At 45.1% G+C, this 23,352-nt stretch overlaps 1 protein-coding gene across 3 annotated transcripts in view; it reads right to left on the bottom strand.

Annotated features, from left to right (window-relative positions):
- Positions 1-23,352, bottom strand: part of KCNAB1 (potassium voltage-gated channel subfamily A regulatory beta subunit 1) — a 187,895-nt gene that overhangs the window by 23,328 nt on the left and 141,215 nt on the right. For all 3 annotated transcript variants that reach the window (XR_014564399.1, XM_083739794.1, XM_083739795.1), the window contains exons 4-8: positions 22,409-22,488; positions 21,486-21,530; positions 20,864-20,908; positions 10,638-10,681; positions 8,407-8,493 (exon numbers count right to left, since the gene is read on the bottom strand). Coding sequence is in view for 2 of the 3 variants with exons in the window: in XM_083739794.1 (XP_083595920.1) it covers positions 8,407-8,493; positions 10,638-10,681; positions 20,864-20,908; positions 21,486-21,530; positions 22,409-22,488 (301 nt within the window). In the remaining variant the exon portion in view is untranslated. The remainder of the gene's footprint in view (positions 1-8,406; positions 8,494-10,637; positions 10,682-20,863; positions 20,909-21,485; positions 21,531-22,408; positions 22,489-23,352) is intronic.

Below are 23,352 nucleotides of genomic sequence, written 5' to 3'. Positions count from 1 at the left end.
CATAACATTGGTCTTGAAAGACCTACACTGGCTCCCCAGTACGTTTCCGGACACAATTCAAAGTTTTGGTGCTGACCTTTAAAGCCCAAAATGGTCTCGGTCCAGTATAGCTGAAGGAGCGTCTCCAACCTCGTCATTCTGCCCGGACACTGAGGTCCAGCACTGAGGGCCTTCTGGCGGTTCCCTCACTGCAAGAAGTGAAGTTACAGGGAACCAGGCAGAGGGCCTTTTCAGTAGTGGCACCCGCCCTGTGGAATGCCTTCCCACCAGATGTAAAAGAGAAAAGCAACTACCAGACTTTTAGAAGACACCTGAAGGCAGCCCTGTTTAGGGACGCTTTTAATGTTTAATAGACTATTGTATTTTAATATTCTGTTGGAAGCCACCCAGAGTGGCTGGGGAAACCAGCCCAGAGTGGCTGGGGAAATAAATCATAAATAATAATAATAATAATAATAATAATTATAGCTGAACATACTCTCTTTGAGAGTGTTACTTCCCTGACCTTCAAAGAGTAACAGGACCTGTCAGCCATGGATCTCCCCACATTGCATCTCATGGGTACCTCCAACGTTTCAAGATAAAGCCATCATAATATGAACCCATTTCACAGTAATTAGGCAGCAAAGGTGTGAAACAGTATTAACTAGGTCTTCTTTCATAGAACCATAGAATTGCAGAGTTGGAAAGGGTTCAAAGAGTCTGCTAGATGCAACCTCTGTTGAAAAACCTTCAATGAAGGAGAGTCCACGATGTTCTTTTATCATCCTCAGTCCTCTTCTGAGAGAAAGGCCCTAACTTTTAAACCAGGGACTGCAATTGTTGTGGGTACTACAAAATTCCCATTCCGCAGAAGAAAAATTGGCAATGCTCAGACCCACCCCTGCAACCCCCCTCCCAACCCAGGCAAAACACCTACTGTCAAAATAAATAACACATATACAACAGAAGCAGGAAACACTCAAATACTGTAGACAACACATCACAATCTCCATATCGTTGAGCCTTTCATTCAGCTGGAGAAACCATTGGAACCTGCTGTCCTGCGGTTTCTAGTCTCTTGCCATTGCTATCCTATCTCGCTTCAGATCAGTTCCGATACTGTTGGTTTTTAAAGAACAAATCATAATAGTAAATGCAGCTTCCGGTAGCCAAAAGTATTGCTGTACTTGGGCACTGTGGCTCATTGGGATGGAATATAGCATTCAGTCTTAATTGCAAAGCATCCGTTTAGAAAAACAAAACACATAACAAGTGAAAAGATGGCTTCATCCCTCAGGGCCAGAACACCAGAACTTGTGTGTGTGTGTGTGCGCACACACGCACACACAAATGAACAGTTCAGAGTGACATAGAGTGCACCGTTGCCATGGAAACTCCACACATGGTAGGGATGCCAACAAATTACCTCTGCCTTCCCTATTAGCAAGATCCTATGCACATTTCTTTGGAACTAATTCCTACAGACTACACTGGAAGTTACACCAATGGATATAGGATTTCAACCTCATTCTCTACATTTCTGATACAGGAAGAAAGCAGTGCCTCTGATTACTGCGTGTCCAGAAAGGAGTAATGAGAAAGATATTCACAAAAGAGGACGACGGAAACAAAGTATTTTGAAATGTTCAGAATTCCTGCCCCCCTCAGTATTGCTGCACGTCCCTCTAATCTCTAAGCAGTGCAAGATTCCAGGGGTCCCAGGTGCTTACCCAGGGTTCCTGTTTCCACAGAGACTGTGATGTCTTTATGATATATGGTTTATTTTCACATATGCACAACCTGAGCCTAAAATGGAGGGGTCTACAGCATTAACACCACCAAAAGGGTCTTGTTTCTCCCATTTCCGCAGCCTTGGATTCAAACAGAAATCAGACATTGCTCTCCAATGCTGCTCTGACTCTCTCTCCAGTTTACTGCCAAACTCTGCTCTAAAACTCTAAAGAACTTTGTCCTTCCCACAAGCTGGGAGGGACCCCAGCCATTTGCCATCTCACACAGAGCCCTTTTCCTTTGTTTCCCTTAATGGCCCATCACCCAGGCTATCGCCAACACATGAAGCTAGACTGGCTTATATTTCAACATTTGATGGATCCAGGGGTTAGAAGGGTCTTGCACAGAAGGTATAGAAAGCTCCCCCCCCCCCCGTCCCCAAACTCATAACAATTAGAGTGTTATTCTCCTCGGCATCCTTTATGCCATTTGTGACATTTGTTGTTGTTGTTTAGTCGTTTAGTCGTGTCCGACTCTTCGTGACAGGCACTCCTGTCTTCCACTGCCTCCTGCAGTTTGGTCAAACTCATGTTTGTAGCTTCAAGAACACTGTCCAACCATCTCATCCTCTGTCATTCCCTTCTCCTTGTGCCCTCCATCTTTCCCAACATCAGGGTCTTTTCCAGGGAGTCTTCTCTTCTCATGAGGTGGCCAAAGTATTGGAGCCTCAGCTTTAGGATCTGTCCTTCCAGTGAGCACTCAGGGCTGATTTCCTTCAGAATGGATAGGTTTGATCTTCTTGCAGTCCATGGGACACTCAAGAGTCTCCTCCAGCACCATAATTCAAAAGCATCAATTCTTCGGCGATCAGCCTTCTTTATGGTCCAGCTCTCACTTCCATACATCACTACTGGGAAAACCATGGCTTTTACTATACACACCTTTGTTGGCAAGGTGATGTCTCTACTTTTTAAGATGCTGTCTAGGCGACATGTAGAATAGATAATAGAATAGAATTCTGGTCCAACCCCCTGCGGTGCAGGAATCTTTTGCCCAACGTGGGGCTCAAACCCGCGACCCTTAGATTTAACAGTCTCCTGCTCTACCCACTGAGCCGTCCCAGGCCCTCGACTACTGTTGTAAACGGGCTAAAATAGCTCAGCTCTGTCCACTCTGTCAATTACGATTCCATGGATATTAAACTAGCACAGACGCTCCCTCTCTCTTGCCAGCAAATCATAGCAACCCTCCTTTCTGTGTGACACTCAAATCACATGAGCAGCGAGAGTATTTCCAAAAGACAGCGGTGCAAGGGATGTAATTATCACAAACACCATGTGGAGCTCTTTGTTTTCTCTTGCCTATCTGCCGCGTGTGCGCGCATGTGCGTGTGTGCAGCCTCCCACAAACTGCTTAATTCCCTGTCAGTCTAGAATGTGAACAATGAAGTGCGATCTCCATTATTCTTCCTTCACCCAGAGATTGACTTATTTCGCTGCCGCCGCCACCGATTCACGTATTAACCCCTCAGGGATCCATCCCTATGCCCATAGGGAGGATGTCATGAGGCAGCAGCAGGAGATGGTGAGAGGGTGGAACAAGTGATGCTTGGCAATAAATCAAGCCTGAAGAAGGGAGAGTAGGATTGAGAAGGATCCAAAGCTTGAAGGCAAACCTCCTTCCTCTCCCACTACCCCTTAAGATTATTGCTGTTCCTGAAGCAGGGTGTGCAGAAGATAGACTGGGATCCACGGGTAAATTGTCATATGCCCTCCATTCTCAGGACACATCCTCTTTTTCATGGGCTGAGTCATCATAGCGATCCATAGTTAAAGGTAGAAGTCGACGAATGTGTCCTCTTTTTTTTTTTTTTGCTCTTCAAAATATGGCAACCCTAAATAAATCCCTCTTTCAAGAAACTTTCTAAAATAATTGTCCCAGTTGGTACCCGTCTTGGAACTGATTTTATTTTCCATATGTGCTGTTGCTTTAAACTGTTTTTATATTTATGTATTTTTTAAAATCATTTTAAAAAATGCAATCACTTTCACTATTTTTAGATATGTATCTGATATAGGTAGATGATAGATAGATAGAGATATATAGATATAGTATAATATAAAGGTAAAGGGACCCCTGACCATTAGGTCCAGTCGTGACCGACTCTGGGGTTGTGGTGCTCATCTCGCTTTATTGGCCAAGGGAGCCAGCGTACAGCTTCCGGGTCATGTGGCCAGCATGACTAAGCCGCATCTGGCGAACCAGAGCAGCGCACGGAAACGCCATTTACCTTCCCGACCGAGCGGTACCTATTTATCTACTTGCACTTTGACGTGCTTTCGAACTGCTAGGTTGGCAGGAGCAGGGACTGAGAAATGGGAGCTCATCCCATCAGGGGGATTCGAACCGCTGATCTTCTGATTGGCAAGTCCTAGGCTCTGTGGTTTAACCCACAGCACCACCCGCATCCCATATAGTACAATATATAGTATTATAAATCACTTAGTGATGCCTCATGGGAAGAAATTCATAAATGACAAATAACAGCAGCAGCAATAAATAGGTCTCTGTGTGATTTGCAATAGATCAGCATGGGTTTCTGACTCCATATCTTGGAGCATCAGACAGCAAAAACTAAAAAGCTTTTTCAACTCTTCCAAATTCAGTTGCTGAAAAAGGATGCTGGGGAGCGGACGGGGAGCAGGAAGATTTGGCCTCCAGGCCTGAGCTTCCCCTTCCTGTTTTACAGCAATACCTACATCTTGTCCGGGGCTGTCTCAACCTGACTTAGCCCAAGCCCAGTTCCCCCCATGAATTGGCCTGATTTGGTTCTGAATCTAGCACACAGGTTTAGTGCTGACGCCCTGACAAAATGCTACGAATTTAGCATGGCTCATCTTTGCTAATGCTGTGAAAGCATTGTGAAAGTGTAACATTAAAAGGCTTCTCTCTGGCATTCCGCTATTTGCTCAAAAGATTATTTTGCACTTTGTCAAGTAGAGAAGTGCCATGCTGACTTGTGCAACAGCCATGAAGGCTGCTGGGAAAGGTCAAGATCATGCGCTAAAGAGCTGAGTCGCTGACAGCAAGAAGCAAAGACAGTGCAAGTTCTGCTGCTGCCATACATTGTACAGGTTGTCCAACGGGAGGAGCAGCTTACTAGGTGAACCGTGAAGAGTTGACTGTAGGAAAGGAATGTCCCTAAGGCTAAGGCTGCAATCCCACATCTAGTTACCGGGGATGAAGCTCCATGTGACTTAATGAGATTTACTTCTGGGTCAACATGTATAGAATTGCACCGACAGTCTCTCTTTGAATTATTCTCACCTTCTGGGTTGCACAGATGGCTGTCAGAGGTGTTGCCATTCTGCTGGCAATATTTCAAATTGTCTTCAGTGCCTCAAGTGGAAGCACTTAGTGAAAGCATAAATACTTGTCACTATAACCAAGAGGGGGAGCTGCAAAAATGTGTAGACGGAGCTGACAAACCTCCCTCCTCCATCATCTGCTCTCTGATGTGTAGTTATCCCTGCTGAGGATTAATGGGATGAGTCACGAAAGGGCTTTTACTGCTTGTGTGTTAGTGCAACGAAGAGGCTGGGCAATTGCCTGTACATCTGCAGAAGCAAACAGGGGGGGAGGCTTCGAAAAGGTGCTGCAGCCCTGTGGCTTGTGGCAGAAGGTGAGGAGGGTGATGCTGCCTGAGCGGTCACTATAGAGGCTGTATCAGGGGTGTCACCAGACTAAATAAATCTTGCAGCACAACCCTTTGCACTTTTGTCTATTTAGAAGTTTAGCCCCAGTGAGTTCAGTAGGACTTACTCTCTGGTAAGCGTGTATAGCAGGCGTGGGGAAACTTTTTCAGTCTGGGGGGCATATTACCTTATGGCTGAATTTCAGGGGGCCGGTGAGTGAGGAAATAATAATAATAATAATAATAATAATAATAATAATAATAATAGCAATAAAACACCAGACATTAAAAACTTCCCTAAACAAGGCTGCCTTCAGACGTCTTCTAAAAGTCAGATAGTTGTTTATTTCCTTGACATCTGATGGGAGGGCGTTCCACAGGGTGGGTGCCACTACCAGGAAGGCCCTGTGCCTGCTTCCCTGTAACCTCACTTCTCGCAGTGAGGGAACCGCCAGAAGGCCCTCAGAGTTGGACCTCAATGCCCAGGCTGAACAGGGTAATAATAATAATAATAGTAATAATAATAATAATAATAATAATAATAATAATAATAATAATAATTTATACTGGGCTGAAGCCATTTATAGTATGGATTAGCTTCAGTTACCGCAGCACAAACTGTGCCTTTCACCAGTGGAGCCAATGCATAATACTTTTCCTCAAAAGGAGGACACAGAAATCCCCCATTCCCTTGCTTTCCCTTGTATAACTGGTGGGCTGTTGCACCAGCCTTCCTAGTTTTTATGCTCCAAAACAGCCCTTAGCTTATGACTGTAGAAGGGAGATAAAGGCTACCTTTCTCCAATCCGCCTGCCAAAGCTGCAAAAACACACCTTTTAGTCACACAGGATTTCCTCCGCTCTTAGTGTGTGTAGAATCACAGGATGTTTATGGCCCTTTAAGTTATGCTGCCTCGATCCCTTGATGTGGAACATTTCTCTTAAGAAAAACAGGTGCTCACAGTTCAAAGTGGGAAACTTACAACCTGGACGGGAGATGCTAGAAAAAGCACGAAGCAGATGGCACAGAACATCCAGGGTCAAAATAGAGAAAGCAGAATGCTAACAGCTGAGAGGGGTATTGGTACAGATGAACACGGCCGTCAGAAACTAGCACTCGTCAAAAAAGGGAATCGCAAGAAGGCAGCCTGGTACTTCTCCAGCTAACAAGTCGGGGCAAACCCCATGCTTCTTGTTTCAATAGACTTGGCCAACTATGTGAATGTCACCCTCCCGCCTCCCTCTCTCTCTCCCCCCCCCTCTCTCTCTCACACACAGACACAACTTAATGTTATATATAACAACTTAATGTTATATGTACCATGATTGCAATCCTGTACAAGGTTAGGCGTCTCAAATCCCATTGACTTCAATTATCTTCATGGTTAGTAGGCTACTGGGCTTTAAGAGGTTTTAGCTATGTGCAAGATTGCAGGCCTGTTTTTTTTTATCTTTCTATATATTATAACTGACTGAGCAAAAAGGTTATGTCTCCCTCCAATATACAAGACATGTTATTCTCCGTGACCTCATCAACTGCTGGCAAATTTGCACTAGACTCTGTCTCCAGTGAAAACTCTCAACCCTACAACCGTAGGGCATTGTCAGCAAGCATCACATCAAAGCAGCCTTTCAGAAATTGATATTGGCATTTGTTCTAATTTACACTAAAGGGCTGCATCGTTTTGCTTTGCAACGTCTTACAAATTCATCTACGCAGAGATTAATTTACATGTAGGGAAATTGTGCCTGATCTGTGCATTTGGGGGGAAACAAAAGCCCATGTCACAGATTATGTGTTTGGAATAAGGAGTTATCCAGCTGAGCCTGGGCTCAGGAGAGGTAAACTGACTGAAGTCCTTTATCCTGGCTGAGATGGAGATACTCTGGTGTAAGTCCTCTATCCCAGCTCAGCCAGTTCAGCTGGGACTCAGCCGAGGCTAGGGTAAATCCCTTAAAGGTGGTGTTTTTAGGGTGTGGCAGAAGGTGACTTGCTTCGATTCCACACTCCATTCAGTCTGGTCATAAGATCTAGCAAACCAGCAGAAACTACATTGGCAAAAAGCTTTATTTTTATTTATCAAAGTGTTGGTGCTGACCTTTAAAGCCCTAAATGGCCTTGGTCCAGTATATCTAAAGGAGCGTCTCCACCCCCATCGTTCTACCCAGACACTGAGGTCCAGCACTAAGGGCCTTCTGGTGGTTCCCTCACTGTGAGAAGCCAAGTTACAGGGAACCAGACAGAGGGCCTTCTAGGTAGTGGCACCCGCCCTGTGGAACGCCCTCCCACCAGATGTCAAAGAGAACAACAACTACCAGACTTTTAGAAGACATCTGAAGGCAGCCCTGTTTAGGGAAGCTTTTAATGTTTGATGTATTATAGTATTTTAATATTTTTTTGGAAGCCACCCAGAGTGGCTGGGGAAGCCCAGCCAGATGGGCGGGGTATAAATAATAAATTATTATTATTATTATTATTATTATTATTATTATTATTATTTTAAAGGCTTATTTTCCCTCTGAGCTGATCAACGGTAAGATACATCAAAATGATTTACTCCCGTGTAAACAACACTGACTTTCTATACTTTGGATTGTGACCACAATCTCTGTAACGTTTTATTTCCATGGTTGGCGACTGAGGCTGAAAAGAAAATGCAGAAACACATACAAACCCCTGCAGCCAACTTTAATTTGTTTGACTATGTCAGGAAAAAGAAATATTTACATACATAGAGTGGATGGCATCAAAGTTGCTTTGGGGATATTAATAATCTGGCCCTGGGGTTATAGACACAGTTAACACATTCTTCCGCAGAGCTGAGTCCACACACAACTTTCTCAAGAGTGGAAATGTGAAAGACTCCAATAGATTAAGATTGAGATGTTTTTCAAGTAATTTCCCTCACCTGAATACTTGAGGAGAGCCATTTTCCTGCTGGTATAAGCTCCTGAGCTGGGGCCAGTCAAGCAAAAACATTTATTAAATCTCTCACTAACCTTCCATTGGGGTATTATTGTCTGGTCGATTTGCAAAGACGACGTCCACATACTCAAGCTGCAGCCTCTGGAGAGAGCCTTTTAATCCTAGAAGTAACATAAGGAAGCATTAGAAAGAGAGAGAAAAAGAGAGAAGACGATGTGCGGAACCCATGACAAAGAATCTGATGACTCAAAAATATAATTGAACCATGAACCATCTTTAAATCTGCTCCAGAGATCAGAGATGTTATACTATTAAAAACAACCAAAGCATGAGTTTATACAGAATTCATGGCCCTCCACATTTTTTAATTTTTTGAAAATCATAATTACATTGAAACTTGGATTGGAGTCGACAAGCATTTAACCACAGTATCCTTCTGCGCTTGTCAAACTGTAGCCTCGGGGGACAAAGCTGATAGCGCAGATTTTGTTTCACAGTACGCCTAATCAAAATTGTGTCAGAGTGAATTATTTTGCATACGCCGCCTCTCCCTGCAAGACTGCACTGGTATTGTTCCATGGAATTAAGCCCTGCCACTCAGCGAACCACTAGGATTTAAAATCTGGAGGTGAATCTGGCACTCTAATATATAGTCATGATTTCCATCCTGGTACAATGCTGCCGAAGGCAGATTCCAAACAGGTATCCCAGCAGCAGGGATGAGCCAACACCTGTGAATTTTGATTTCTTTCAGTTTTCCAAATCTTAAGTTCAGTTCTTCTTCATTTCTATGTCAGTTTGTGATTATTATTATTTTAAGTGAAAAAGGTCCTCCAGCAAATTCGCCAGCATTTTAGCATGAAATTCTCCCAGTATGTACATTTTTGTATGCAATTTTACCTAATATGCATCTTTTTGAAGCTTGCATTTTCCCCAATGCAATGCATGCATGCTATTTCTACTTACCGTATTTTTCAGTGTATAACACGCCCCCATGTATAAGACGCCCCCTATTTTGGGGGACTACAATTTAAGAAAATTGGGGGGGCAGGGATGGCCCAGAGTTGTTGAGCTTTGGGGGGGGGGTCCCTGAGCTTTTTTTTTGGGGGGGGGCAGAATGCCAATGATCACTCACCTGACTCACAAACGCTGAGAATCACACTCGTCAACAAATCAAATAAGCGTCTGCCTGCTCGCCACCAGCAGCCAGCAATCACCCGCCCAATTGTCACAGCAGAAGCCAATCAAAAAGAGCCCTTGCCGGAGACTCCACCCACCAAATTGCCGTAGCAATAGCCAATCCTAAGCAGTTCTAGCCGCAGACACCAAGCACCCACCCAATCACCAGTGACAAGCTGCTGCTTGCGGCTGAAACAAATCGCCCGTCCCCCCCCTCTGCATGATCTGTGTATAAGACGAACCCGGATTTTCAACATTCTTTTCGAGTAAAAAAAACCCCTCGGCTTAGACACGGAAAAGTATGCATTTTAATGCACAGTTTGGCTTAGTATATGTATTTTTGTACACATTACTGGCAAAGTGATTGTTCCATCCGGACAAGTGTTTTGGTTTGCCAGAAGGAACAATCTCCCCTTCTCCTCCCCCATCCAATGTTTTGGGGTTCTCTCCAAGCCTATAGGGGTTGCATGGGGTAGGAGGGGGGAAAGTCCCATTGCTCTTACGCAGGGCTTCCACAGGCAGGACTCACTAGCTGCACATATCTGGTCTTAAACATGGACTCATTACATCTTAAGCCACTATTTCCTAGCTTCAGCTCTTTACTTGTAAGCAACTGAAGAGCAATGCAGGAATAGCAACATCATTGGGTTGTTGCCAACTATTCAGATTCATTGAAATTAATGGTTCACTCAGACCCTCCAAGTGTCCCTATTTTTGAGGGACAGTCCCAGATTTACAGAAACCATCCCGGTTTCTGATTTGATCCCAGAATGTCCTGCTTTTCCTTAGGATGTCCCTATTTTCATTGGAGAAATGTTGGAGGGTATGTTAACTCCTTTCAGTAGGTCTACTCTGAGTATACCTGAGCTGGGTAGAGCCCAAGGCTATTGTAATATTATGCCAAATGCAGTGTTTTTTTTAAAAAAATAATGTTTGGGGTACTCTCATTTTCCTGCTCATATTCAAATACTGCTCCTCAATGAGGCCAAACTGAGATTCACAAAATGTTTAGGGGTATGCGTACCCCTGCCCCCCCAAAAAGCACTGGCCAAATGTATGGGAAGCACTTTAGCATAATAACACATTATCACATGCACACCAAGTATTTTTTATTCATACGATATACCTTCAATAATGTGTTTTCTTGAGAGTCCTCTTTCTGTTTCAGCTCTGCAAGGAGAAAAGGCACACATTTTCATGTGAGCATTGTTGTTCCATACCCTTTGACTTACAAATGGGATTCTGCTGCGTCAAAAATAGTCTCATAGGACCTTTAGCTAATAGCTACTACCGTTGGTTAAAGCAAACAACTGGCTATATTGAACAGGTATCCCAAAACAATTATCACACATTGCTATATCCACTTGCTATATATATATATATATATATATATATGCAGGTTTTGGTGTCCTCGGGTGTCTTCCCGTGTAAAAGTTGGGGTGTCTAGGCGACGTTTCGACGAGGTCTCACTCGTCATCTTCAGGCTGGTGCTTTCGGCTTCTTGTTACTGGAACAGAGCGGGATCTCAATGTTTGAGTTCCTATAAATACTGTAGAGGGGGTGTGGTGTCTAGCCTCCAATGTTCTGGGCAGAGAGGAAGTTCCCAGGCTAGTGTGCCTTTTCTTCTTTTGTTCCTTAATTACTTGAGAGATACCTTGAGTGATTTCTTGAGTGATATCCTGAGTACCACTTAGGTGGGTCATTAGGTGTGGATTAGTTGCTAAAGTCTTTGTGTCTTGACCTCTTGAACTTTGTGAAGAGTTTTCCTGAGAAGATGGCTGTATTGCACTTAGTTGTGCTTTGGCTTGGCTTCGTGTATAGGGGCGAGCTGTGGTTTTGTGGCTTGTGTCAGCCAGATCTGTGTAGGGATTGCAGGGGGGTGCAGCATCCGGAGGTGCCACCATGGATTGGCTACTGGATGGTGTCAGTAATTCATCTGTGGAGAGGGTCTGGGTTTGGGTCTGGTGTGGTTGATTGGTGTTGGCGTTCTGTGTGCCTCTGGATCTGGTGTCAGTTTTTGTGGGGAGGGCTAATTTCCAGATGTCTGGCAAGCGGGATGTGTCGTCACGCTTGTTCATGTTGTGAGGGTGTTTCTCTATCTCGATGGCTTCCATGATTATTCTCTTGTGGTGATGTTCCGTGTTAAAGAGCAATTTGGAATCTGCAAAATTAATTTCGTGTCCTGTTTCTTTCATGTGTTGGAAAAGAGAGGAAGTTTTTTCTTCTTTTTTGACGGCATTCTTGTGTTCTGCGATACGTGCATTTATTCGTCTGTTTGTTTGTCCAATGTACGTGGCTGGGCAGACTTTGCAGGGTATTTCATAGATCCCTTGGTTTTCCAACTGGATTTTATCCTTGGGGTTTCTGAGGATATTGGCTATTTTTTGGTTGGTGCAAAAGGCTGTTTTGATATTGTGTTTATGGAGGATTTTGCTAATTTTATCTGTAGTGCCCTTGATATAAGGAAGGAGGGCCATGCCATTGTTTTCTTCTGTGTCTTGGTTTTTGGGGGGTGTTTCCTTTTGGATTAGCTTCGTAATCCTGTTTTGCTGGTATCCATTGGCAATTGGATACCAATTGGATCTGCCCAGCCACGTACATTGGACAAACAAACAGACGAATAAATGCACGTATCGCAGAACACAAGAATGCCGTCAAAAAAGAAGAAAAAACTTCCTCTCTTTTCCAACACATGAAAGAAACAGGACACGAAATTAATTTTGCAGATTCCAAATTGCTCTTTAACACGGAACATCACCACAAGAGAATAATCATGGAAGCCATCGAGATAGAGAAACACCCTCACAACATGAACAAGCGTGACGACACATCCCGCTTGCCAGACATCTGGAAATTAGCCCTCCCCACAAAAACTGACACCAGATCCAGAGGCACACAGAACGCCAACACCAATCAACCACACCAGACCCAAACCCAGACCCTCTCCACAGATGAATTACTGACACCATCCAGTAGCCAATCCATGGTGGCACCTCCGGATGCTGCACCCCCCTGCAATCCCTACACAGATCTGGCTGACACAAGCCACAAAACCACAGCTCGCCCCTATACACGAAGCCAAGCCAAAGCACAACTAAGTGCAATACAGCCATCTTCTCAGGAAAACTCTTCACAAAGTTCAAGAGGTCAAGACACAAAGACTTTAGCAACTAATCCACACCTAATGACCCACCTAAGTGGTACTCAGGATATCACTCAAGAAATCACTCAAGGTATCTCTCAAGTAATTAAGGAACAAAAGAAGAAAAGGCACACTAGCCTGGGAACTTCCTCTCTGCCCAGAACATTGGAGGCTAGACACCACACCCCCTCTACAGTATTTATAGGAACTCAAACATTGAGATCCCGCTCTGTTCCAGTAACAAGAAGCCGAAAGCACCAGCCTGAAGATGACGAGTGAGACCTCGTCGAAACGTCGCCTAGACACCCCAACTTTTACACGGGAAGACACCCGAGGACACCAAAACCTGCATTCCTGTACCCGTGAAAATCTACGAAAGCAAATATATATATATATATATATATATATATATATATATATATATATATATATAATGTTAACCTTGGCTTCAGCAATAGATGCATAATTCTACATGAATGCTTTTACAATTCACAGTCCGGATCCGGCCTTTCATAGTTACCTATCTGTATCGCTGCATAGTTTGCCAGGGCAGAGAATTTGAATAGACCAGCCCAGTTGCAATGTGGATTCTCTCAGGGCTGATAGGTTAAAATTCTTAAGCAGAGCAGGCTCCCTAAATTAGGGTTGCTGTGTGCAGGGGTGGAGGAAGGGGTGTGTGGTGGGGGCGGGCCGTCCGAGGTGTCTTTGCTGAGGGGGGTGACATTTGGCAGTCGCAAGTGGGCGGTGCGCCGAATGTCCACCATCGGCAGCTCGCTCTGCCCCCGGCTGCAGGGTGCATGCCTGGGAGGGCACCCTCTGCGCCCCACCTCCCTTGGGAGCGTGCCCACCCTGGGCAGTGCAGGCATATGCTCCGCCGCTGGCCGTGGGTCCTCCTTTCCCCGGATATGTCCTTCTTTTTCAGGAGTAAAATTTGGGACAAATTCGATTTATCTGCTTTGAATGGCCATCATAGCATTCTCTTGTTTTGCTCTTCAAAATATGGCAACCCTACCTAAACGGCCTGTGCGTTTTGAAAGCTCAAACAGCAACACTCCCTATTTGTACAGAGCATATACTAGATATAATGCCCAAGCAGTAGTAATCCAGTAACAAAACATTTATACCAAGATAGAGCCGGACACCAGTTTAGTCTCTCTCTCTGTGTGTGTGTGTTCTCGCTCACATAAAACTAACCAAAAACCTCTTGGTTCAATTAGAAAGCCCATTTTCAACTTCCTTTTAAAGAAGCCTTTTCAAACTGTTGCAGGAATTTATGTACAGGTTGGTGGGGGGGGGGGTGTTGCCCCTCCAGCAGATATCATGCACATGCAGCCCCCACTACCAAAATCAGCACAATCACTTTTGTGACTTTTGTGATTTGTCCCCACAAAACCCTTTATCACAGTTTCTTCCTGTCTATTCAAAGGGCCTTTGCCGCACGATACCAAATGTAACAATTCACTGATAAATGTATCTATGTACCGGCTCACTAGGAAAACTTCAGAAATTCATATAGACATGTGAGCTCAGCTACTCAGCAGCCCCTCTGCCTGAGTGATACTCCCTGGCCTCCTGATACCTGAGTGCCAGACAGGTAGCCATTCAAGAAATAAAAAACCCCAGATGAAGACAAAAGGGTGTGATTAACTTGACTGGGAAACAGGGAAATGTAAAGATCTCTTTTGTTACACTTGATGGGTGTTTGGTGGAGGGCAAGGAGAACCATGGGGCAGGGTCCAGGATGCTCAGATTACTGCCACCAGACCTCCCCTTTCATGATGTAACCATGACGTATTAGTGATGTAGTTGGGGGTGTGTGTGTAACATGGGGATTAGCAGCTAATAAAAGTTTGGGTTCTCTTTTGTTTGGGGCTTCCATCTTGTTCCACCTTGTGGCAGGTGGGAGTCCTGTCGCGACAGTCTTCAATAAAGACCAAGCCTACTGGCTGCTGTTTTGCTCCAGGATTCCTGGCTGGTGTCCTTGTTTTTTGTCCAAGGGAGCCCTCAGATTTTTCCGTTAACAAAACAGAAATCTGAACAAAGTCAAAGAACTCCAATTTGTGACGCAGCTCCCTGCAATACCAAAAATTCTCTTTCTGTGTTAATTCTTTTTAAAAAAAGAACAACAAGAAGTTTCAGTGTTGCTTTCCTTCTCTTTCAACTCTACTGTCTGTAACAATAGCCTGAGTATTGGCAGTCAGACACACAAGGGTTTCTGAACACACGCACCCGCAGTTTCAGAAGTCCGTGGAAAGTTATATTGCAGCTAAAATTGCCAACTGGCAAGCAGCCAGATATCCTTATTTAATAGGAAGGAGTTCAAAGATGTTTGGCTTGTAGGCTACATTCAAAGCCTGCATTTTAGCTTAATTCACCAGAAGGAAATCTTCATGCTAATTATCTAGGATTAGATTCCTATGTATCAAAGAGACCATTTCCTCCCCTACGTAGCTAGGACGTGCTATGAAAGGAGCTGGATTCTGATTAAACTCGCATCTGAGCAGCAGGAAAGAAGGCAATGACTACCTGGCCCCCAGTTCCTGAAATGGCCATTTTAAAAGTGCAAAAATATATATATTTTTTTGGCTTCATCAGCATGCTTTTGATTTTGTGTGCGTGTTTTGTGTTCATTTTCTTCCCCAGCCTGCATGCTGCAGCTGGAAGTTAGACAGGAAAAACCTCGTTTGTGGTCTGCAATCTAAGAAGTATGATTTGAATTTTTAGTTTCCGCTTCACCAGACACCTACAGACTTCAAGCACTAGAGGGAGGGGTGGTCCGTTGGCCTGTTCTTATGTTCTTAAATTATTTTTCTCATTGAAGGCAGCAAAACCCCACAAGCACTGCACCCCTCTCTGGCAGTAAAAAAAATACAACAACAAAACATTAAATACGGTAACTACCGTATTTTTCGCCCTATAGGACGCACCGGCCCATAGGACGCACCTAGTTTTTTTGGGGGGAAATCAAGGGAAATTTTTTTTTCCCGCCCAGGTTTGCGCAGCCATCCCCAAGCTAGAAGAGGGAGACGGAGCGCTCCGTCTCCCTCTTCTGCTTTCAGGGACAGCTTCTCTAGCCTCCGTGGGGCAGCGGCTTGCCCTGCTGTCCCCCGAGCTGGTGGGGCTGGTGATGGGGAGAAGCTTGCTTCTCCCCCCCGCCGGCCAGCCTCCAGACCAGGTCCGGGAATAGCGGGGTGGCAGTGCTCCGCCTCCCTGCTATCCCCCGAGCTTGTGGGGCTGGCGGGGGCGGGGCGGGGAGAAGCAAGCTTGCTTCTCCCCATCGCCAGCCTCCAGATCAGGTCGGGGAATAGCGGGGTGGCGGCGCTCCGCCTCCCCGCTATCCCCCGAGCTTGTGGGGCTGGCGATGGGGAGAAGTAAGCTTGCTTCTTCCCCCCCCCCGCCAGCCTCCAGATCAGGTCGGGGAATAGCGGGGTGGCGGCGCTCCGCCTCCCCGCTGTCCCCCGAGCTTGTGGGGCTGGTGGGGGGGAGAAGCAAGCTTGCTTCTCCCCATCGCCAGCCTCCAGATCAGGTTGGGGAATAGCGGGGTGGCGGCGCTCTGCCTCCCCACTATCCCCCAAGCTTGTGGGGCTGGCGGGGGGGGGAGAAGCAAGCTTGCTTCTCCCCCCAGCCAGCCCCCAGATCACGTCGGGGAATAGCGGGGTGGCGGCGCTCTGCCTCCCCTCTATCCCCCAAGCCTGTGGGGCTGGTGGGGGGGAGAAGCAAGCTTGCTTCCCCCCCCCCGCCAGCCTCCAGACCAGGTCGGGGAATAGCGGGGTGGCGGCGCTGCGCCTCCCCGCTGTCCCCCGAGCTTGTGGGGCTGCAGGCTGCTGCCCGCAAGCCTTGCGAGCCCGCGGGACCTCCCGCCAGGCTTGCAAGGCTTGCGGATAGCTTTCTGAAGCCTGGAGAGCGAGAGGGGTCGGTGCGCACCGACCCCTCTCGCTCTCCAGGCTTCAGCGAAAGCCTGCATTCGCCCCATAGGATGCACACGCATTTCCCCTTCATTTTTGGAGGGGAAAAAGTGCGTCCTATAGGGCGAAAAATACGGTAACTGTTTCCTTGCCTTTTATGACAGCTAAAATCAGTTTGCTCACTCTGCCTATCAGATTAAGTGTTTTTATTTTAAATGACTTTTAAAAAATAATAGTTAAAGCCTATTCAACTCTGAATAGTTTTGCCTACAGTTCAAAGGGTGGATTGGGCACAACAGTAGTAGTAGTAGTAGTAGTAGTAATAATGACGATGATGATGATGGTAATAATAATAATAATAATAATAATTATTATTATTATTTCTACCCTACCCATCTGGCTGGATTTCCCCAGCCACTCTGGGCAGCTTCCAACAAAAGATTAAAAATACATTAAAACATCAGTCATTAAAAACTTCCCTAAACAGGACTGCTTTCAGATGTCTTCTAAATGTCATATAGTTGTTTATTTTTTTGACATCTGATTGGAGGGCGTTCCAAGTAATTTTAGCCAGCAAAATTTGTACAGAGTTCCTGTGAACAGAGGGAAATATTTTTTTTTTCTTCCATTTAGGCCAACATGGGTGGAGAGAGAGAGAGGTGGTCACATTTTATTTTAAACAAGATGGTCCTTTTGACCTGGTCTTACTACAGGGAGTCATCTGAGCTTATGCCCCAGGGGGTCACAGGAAGATATTTTTAACTTTCAGACATTAAATAAAATGCTGCCAAAGGCTGAATATTATTTCCTCCTTACTGCTGAACATTATGCAGTATGCACACTTTTTAAGCTGAGTTTGGAGGAACGAATGGGATGCTATTTATATATATCTTTATTATGCCTGCAATCCTGCACCCATTTAGATTGCTGAAATTGATTCAAATGGTCTGTTAAGCAGCAAAGCTGTGTGGAGAATTGCAATTTCATGTATGTATGTATGCATGCATGTAATTTAAATCTTTCATAGAATCATAGCACTGTAGAGTTGGAAGGGACCCTGAGGATCATCTAGTCCAACCCCCTGCAGTGCAGGAATCTGCAGCTGTCCTGTACGGGAATCAAACCTGCAACCTTGGTGTTATCAGCACCATGGTCTAACCAACTGAGCTATCCAGGCTCATCGTTTCTAGGCTACCTCATAGAGAAAAGCCCTCTCAAGTTGGCTTACATAAAAAAAGGAAAGGCGAAAATAACACAATTGCAATAAAACACCATCGTGTTAAAACAGCAGTTAAAACATTTTATAAATGGCTTGGATGAAGGAATTGAGGGGATGTTCATCAAATTTGTGGATGACACCAAACTGGGAGGGGTAGCTAATGCTGCAGAAGGCAAAATCAGGATTCAAAATGACAGTAACAGATTGGAGAACTGGGTGCAAACTAACAAAATGAATTTCAATGAGGACAAATGTAAGGTTCTGCACGTAGGCAGGAAGAACCAGATGCACAAATATAGGATGTGGGGCACCTGGCTTACTAGCAGTACATGTGAAAAGGATCTAGGGGTCTTGGTGGACCACAAACTTAAAACGAGTCAACAGTGTGATGCAGCAGTAAAAAAAGCTAATGCTATTCTAGGCTGCATCCACAGAAGTATAGCATCCAGATCAAGGGAAGTAATAGTACCACTCTATTCTGCCTTAGTCAGACCACACTTGGAATACTGTGTCCAATTCTGGATACCACAATTTAAGAAGGATGTTGACAAGTTGGAATGTGTGCAGAGGAGGGCAACCAAGATGATCAGGGGTCTGGAAACTAAGCCTTATGAGGGGTGCTTGAAGGAGCTGGGTATGTTTAGTCTGGAAAAGAGGAGATTGAGAGGAGATATGATTCCCATCTTCAGATATCTTAAGGGCTGCCACATGGAGGATGGAGCATGCTTGTTTTCTCCTGCTCTGGAGGGTGGGACTCAAACCAATGGCTTCAAGTTGCAAGAAAGGAGATTCCGACTAAATTGGAAAAACTTTCTGACAGTAGTAGCTGTTCAGCAGTGGAACAAACTCCCACGAGAGATGGTGGACTTTCTTTCCTTGGAGGTTTTTAAGCAGAGATTGGATGGCCATCTGTCATGGATGCTTTAGCTGAGATTCCTGCATTGCAGGGGGTTGGACTAGATGACCCTTGGAGTCCCTTCCAACTCTAAGATTCTATGATTCTATGAAAAGTGTGCCACACTCAATATAAAATTAATTCAACAGCTAAAAAGAACAATTTAAAACTACCAGCTTAAAAACCAGCAGCAATATAGGCCATGAAAAAGTCCCACCTGGCGTACAAATTAAAAACGAACAAACAAACAAAATAAACATGTTTTCAGGGTGCATTGAAATCCAGCAGTGATGGAGCCAAACATATGTATGCAGATGCAACCACTGAAAAGGCCCTTGCCTGGGTAGGTTCATATGGATGCATGCTGTGCTTCAATAATGTTACCAATTTAGAATTCATAAAGGAAGAGGATGAGGATAAAACTAGAATTAGTTGGCTCTGCTTGTCATTGGCTCTGGCTCCCCTCCCAGATTTCTGCCCCACAAGCCTCAATCGGCACCAGCCACCCCTTAAGGCTGACAGGGGAAATATTATGAGGGGAAAGGGCCCTTCGAATACTCTTCAGTTTCACTATACTATTTGTCAATATCCAGGAATGTCAACTTGGCCCCATGAGTGTGGGTGCCTGGGGCTATGGGTGCCATGCACCTAAATTTGTGGGTGCTCAGGGGCCCAGGGAGATGGCACCTATGCCAATATTGATTTGAGGCACACAGCAAGGCCTGGGGTCAGTTGCTCCCACTGCTCCCTAAATGGGGTCATTTGAAGGAGAGAATTGGTTGGCGATAAGAAAAGTTTAGTACCTCCCCCTTTTCCCTGCTGACCTTCCCTCATAAGTGTGCTAATTATCTTGACAAATGCTAGACCAGGGGTAGGCAAGGTTTACCTCACCTGGGCCGGATCACTCCTGTGGAGATTGCTCCGTGGGCCAGATCATGCCTGCAAAGGACACTGACAAACTGGAATGTGTCCAGAGGAGGGCAACCAAAATGGTCAAAGACCTGGAAACGATGCCTTATGAGGAACAGCTAAGGGAGCTGGGCATGTTTAGACTGGAGAAGAGGAGGTTAAGGGGTGATATGACAGCCATGTTCAAATATATAAAAGGATGTCACATAGAGGAGGGAGAAAGGTTGTTTTCTGCTGCTCCAGAGAAGTGGACACGGAGCAATGGTTCCAAACTACAAGAAAGAAGATTCCACCTAAACATTAGGAAGAACTTCCTGATAGTAAGAGCTGTTTGACAGTGGAATTTGCTGCCAAGGAGTGTGGTGGAGTCTCCTTCTTTGGAGGTCTTTAAGCAGAGGCTTGACAACCATATGTCAGGAGTGCTCTGATGGTGTTTCCTGCTTAGCAGGGGGTTGGACTCGATGGACCTTATGGTCTCTTCCAACTCTATGATTCTATGATTTCCGGTGTCTGCGTCTGCGCAGATGCGATTTCTGCGCCAGTTTAGTGCAGCACGAGGGGATTCGCTGAGTGGGCAGCTCAATTTGGGGGCGGCTTGGGGGCCGTTTAAACAACCCCCATGGGCAGTGGCGTAGTGTGGGGGGTGCAGGGGGGCCGGCCACACCAGGAGCAACATCTGGGGGTTAGGGTTAGGGGGTGCAAATCCACGGGTTAGGGGGCGCAAATTACTTGCCTTGCCCCGGGTGCTGACAACCCACGCTACGCCACTGCCCATGGGCCACTGCCCATCCCTCCCCAGGGATTTTTTTCCAGCTGGAACTCTCCAGAACTCAGTTCCGGTACCTTTCAGGTGGAAGCCATTACCATTCTAAGAGAACGAGGGAGGTCTTCATCGTGAGTTCTGGCCCCTCTTTTTCTAGAAAAATAGTACTGCCCAACTCTGATATAGAAGTGGTACGAAGAAGCTAAGAAAGTGATGGGAAAATGCAGTTACAAGTGTGAGCTAGCACACTTGTGAATCAGAATGGATGCTCATTAAATAGCCAGTGGTTTCTAATTAGGATGAATGCTGAAGAAATGGTTAGTCTGAAAGCTACCTAGGATAACTCCCAACTCTGCTCTCAGGTTTAAAAATCGATGGCTCTTCAAAGAAAGCAAATTATCTTTCTTGGTTTCACCAACCTAAATGCATTTTGATGGTACAAAGTCTCCTTCTTTGGAGGTCTTTTTTACTTTTAATAACAAATGTTTTCTACAACACAATGATTAAAAGGACACTTACTTTCCTCCCCAGTAGAGTTTTGTTGTAATGACCAGACTTGACCTCCTAAACAAATAGAACACATAAAAATTGAAAAACAGGCCATTATTTCTTTTGCAACTGCAACCTTCCTAATACAGCCATGCCTGAAATTCATCCATAAAGAAGAAAGGGAAACAGCAATAGCTCTTACATCATAAAAACTTTTCCATCAAAACTGTGCAGTTATAGAACAAGCTCTATACAGAAACTGACAGAATGTTGGCACTGTGACCCACACACACAAGGGTGTGTACACATTACTGGTTTACAATGCAGCTAGGTCCTTATTTTTCTTAATTCAGATTTGGAGCAGGCATTGCAAGAAATGTCCAGGACCCTTGAATTGCCTTTGCCCTAGTCATTCCTGGGCCGGCCGCTTCTTCCACATAACAACAACAAAGAGCAACTTGGAGGAGGCTAAGCAGCCTGAAAAGTAGAAGAATCTCAATACTAGCCTAGTGTTGGCCTGATTTGAGGGCAGGTTTGCCAATCCTTTGTAAAGCAAAGGCCCAAGATTCAGAGTAGCTCTGTGAGTCCTGATTTAGTACTCCCAATTCTACCATTGCATACCAAGAATTGAATGCTTAAATCTTTACATTACCTCCAGCCTTTCTTTTTTATTATGCTTCCCAAAATCACCTCGGCCCTGTGGGAGGAATAAAAAAACCCAGATGCACCATTCGGAAGAAATGTTTTCGGACATAAGAGTATGGTACCACACTCGTTTATCGTTTTATGCTAACTGTTACAGGTCTATTTATTGCATTCAGTTGTTCATTCATTCACAATATCAATGCTTGGGTTATTTGCACAATTGCATTGCAAGTCAGCATTGATGCTGCTTTGAAAGGATTCATTTGCTCCCCACTGTGTGTATAGGCACTTCTGAGCTTGAAGGATCACCAACAATAGCTAGTCTTGATGCTACTTGGTAGATGTCTTCTAAATCAGGGATGGAGAACCTGCAGCCCTCCAGATATTGTTGGACTTCAACTCCCATCAGCCTCGGCTAGCATAGCCAGTGATCAGGGATGATGGGAGTTTTTGACACCATCACAGGAGGAACCAGCTTGGCTTAATTAGCTTTTGACACATGTTGATCACATGATTTAGAAGTGTCTAGTACACAGCTTCAATACACATGGGTCTGGCCTAATACACATGAGTCTAATACACAGGGTCTAGCTATGTTTTAGCACTCCTGAACTTAATTAAATTCTAGTACCCGCTGGTTGCAGGTATTTAAGGGTGTCTAGCACCTACAACTCATAACAATATGTTATGTATGATGGAATAATTTATTTATTTTAAAAAATCCAGAACACAACTGAAATATTCAGCTGAGAAATTAGCACATCAACACACGGTAGAAATGAGTACCAGACAGCCATAGGGCCATTTTATCCTAAAGCCCCTTGTTACTCATGCATGTTTGCTAAAGTCTTCTGTTCTGCCCAGATGCTGCAGCAGAGCTGCAAGTTAGTTTCTTTAACTGGAAGCAACAAAGTCAGCACAGATACTTACTTTCCAGCTGCATACACCTCTGCTGTGTCAAACAGGTTTACTCCACTCTCGTATGCGATAGTCATTAGCTGTTCCGCAATCTTTGGGAAAGGGAGACATGACATTAGTCCTAGAGAACACGAAAGGTAGCACCACCATCTACTGCGCTGTGCTGCAGAAACTACCCATAATAGAGCGTGGGTTTGCATAGAGAAGGACCAAGGAACTTCACCCAAAGGAAACCCCAATTTTTAAACCATAGAGAATGGACCTGGGGTTTTGCAGCACAGGAAAGAAAACTGCTGCTGCTTCTACTGCCATTTCCCATTTACTCAGTAGTGGCTGGTGTTCATTTGGACAGACAGAGCCAACTAGTTATGGTTCGTCCCCTCTTCCTTGCTGCTGAAGTCTACATGAGCCACACTGAGACTAAGGAGCAGGAAGCTGACAGGTAGAACTATGGTACCCCTGTCAGCATTGCCCTTGAGCCAGTACCACCAACTGGACTCATGCACTTCAGCCCCGACTGGGCTAGGCGAGCTGGGTAGCACTTCCAGAGACCACCTTCTGGACAGGAACAGGTCAAAGTGCTGTGGACTCACAGCTTAGAGTTGTGAGCACCGGATTCACTTCCACAAGAAGACAGTCGTCGCACAGCAGAGTATAGCAGAGTCTAGCAGAGACTCGGAGAGCAGCTCTGTAGAATATCTTCTTTATTCTATCTACAACTATACAAACTATATACAGAGCTTAATGGGTTCTCTAAGCATAAAGAATGCTACACTACACTGAGTGTCTGCAGCTGCTCTTAGCAGCAACCTTATCTCTACGCACGATCTCTAACACTCAGTCTCTCTCTCTCTCCGACACACTGACTGACTGACTGACTCACACACTTTGATGTGGTGCTGGGGCAGAATAAGTAGATAGCAGAACACGCCTCCTCCTCTCTGGAGAGTCAGCAG

The sequence above is a fragment of the Podarcis gaigeae genome (genome assembly GCF_964106915.1).
Source record: "Podarcis gaigeae genome assembly, chromosome: 5".
NCBI lineage: Eukaryota > Metazoa > Chordata > Lepidosauria > Squamata > Lacertidae > Podarcis > Podarcis gaigeae.
The sequence above is the reverse complement of the archived record's forward strand: the minus strand, read 5'-3'. Positions and strand labels throughout refer to the sequence as shown.